The 1,354-nt window shown below is 46.8% G+C and overlaps 1 protein-coding gene across 1 annotated transcript; it reads right to left on the reverse strand.

Annotated features, from left to right (window-relative positions):
- Nucleotides 1-6: 6 nt before the first annotated feature.
- LOC102728087 (MICOS complex subunit MIC19) lies at nt 7-1,033 on the reverse strand. Its single transcript, XM_031024718.2, has one exon. The coding sequence runs from the start codon at nt 906-908 to the stop codon at nt 243-245; it is 666 nt and encodes a 221-aa protein (XP_030880578.2). The 5' UTR covers nt 909-1,033; the 3' UTR covers nt 7-242.
- Between the last annotated feature and the right edge of the window lie 321 nt (nt 1,034-1,354).

Genomic DNA, 1,354 nt, shown 5'->3' on the forward strand with positions numbered 1-1,354 from the left:
TGGCTTTTCAAACTGCAGTTGATCAACTGGGATATGCTTCAGCTGAATCTGCTCTTTGGTGCTTCTCTTTAATCGTCTTCTCCTTAAATGGGTTACTTTCTTACTAGGAAAAAAAAAAAAATGTTCCGCCTCTGGAATTAACGTTGAGGAGTTCTGCTTGTTCTAAAAGTTGACTTTATCCTCCCTTCTCAAGCATGCTGATGTAAGAGTCAGACCAGACAATGTCCCAGTATCATAGTGTCTCATTTATCCTCTTGTGGCTTGATCTGCTTGGCCTGACGGACACAGAGCATGTACTGGCTGGCCAGAGCGGAGCAGCCGAGGGTCTGCTGGGAATTCTGGCGGTAACACTGGAGAATTCTGGCCTGCAGATCAGCACAGACAGGACGAAACTCATACCGCTTGAACTTTGCTTCCACCTCTTCAGCAGCTTTCTGATATTGTTCAGTGGTGACTTTGTAGAATTCTGAGCTCCTCTCCTCCAGTCTAGCCAGCTGCTCTTTGTAGAATGCATCCTGCTTCTTTATCACTCGATCTTTCTCTTCCAGCTGCTTAGCCAGGTGCTTTGCCTTGGCTCGTTCTTCTTCACTTGATATCCTCTCTCGAAGAATAGCTCTGGTTAACTGCTCATTAGCAAAAGCCCTCTCTCGGTCCAGTTCTTTGCCTTGCTTTAGTCGTTTCTGATTTTCAGACTCTTTCCTGGCTTGCTCCAATGCCAGCTCCTCAGCCACTCTTCTCTTCAATTCTTCATCAGAAACAGAATGCCGCTGAGACTTCGAACCAGATGGGGAGGTTTCCTTCATACGATCAATCACATTTTCCGAAAGCCGGATGCCCTTCACCACGGTGATGTTCTCATTCTCGTCCGCCTCGAAGGTGACCCGGCGGGTGCTGGAGGTCCCACCCATGGCTCCTGCTTCTGCCCCCGCAGAGACCTAGCCCGGACGCACGAGCACTTCAGGCCCCACGCGCACACACGCGCGCGGAAGCGCCCGGACCCTTGCCTTGCAAGGCGGGAGCAAGGCCATGACCCCAAGAACTCTTCATTCCTTTCTTAAGAGAAGATATCCAGGATTTCATTTACTATCATTTCCCTTTAGGCTGAAGAACTTATAATAGTGCAGGTTTCCTGGGGACAAATTCTTCTGTTCTGTCAGCTTAAAAATGTCTGTATTTCACTGTTATTTGGGGAGATATTTTCACCAATTATAGATTCCCAGGTTCATATTTTATTTTCTTTCACCCCTGTGAAGATATTATTGTATTCTCTTCTAGCCTCCCAAAGTTTCTGCTGAGAAGGACCCTTTCTGCTATATTTAATGTGTCTTTTTTTTCTCTAGCTACTTCTAAGATT

This window comes from Leptonychotes weddellii, chromosome 7, assembly GCF_054177405.1.
Source record: "Leptonychotes weddellii isolate Sample4059 chromosome 7, ASM5417740v2, whole genome shotgun sequence".
NCBI lineage: Eukaryota > Metazoa > Chordata > Mammalia > Carnivora > Phocidae > Leptonychotes > Leptonychotes weddellii.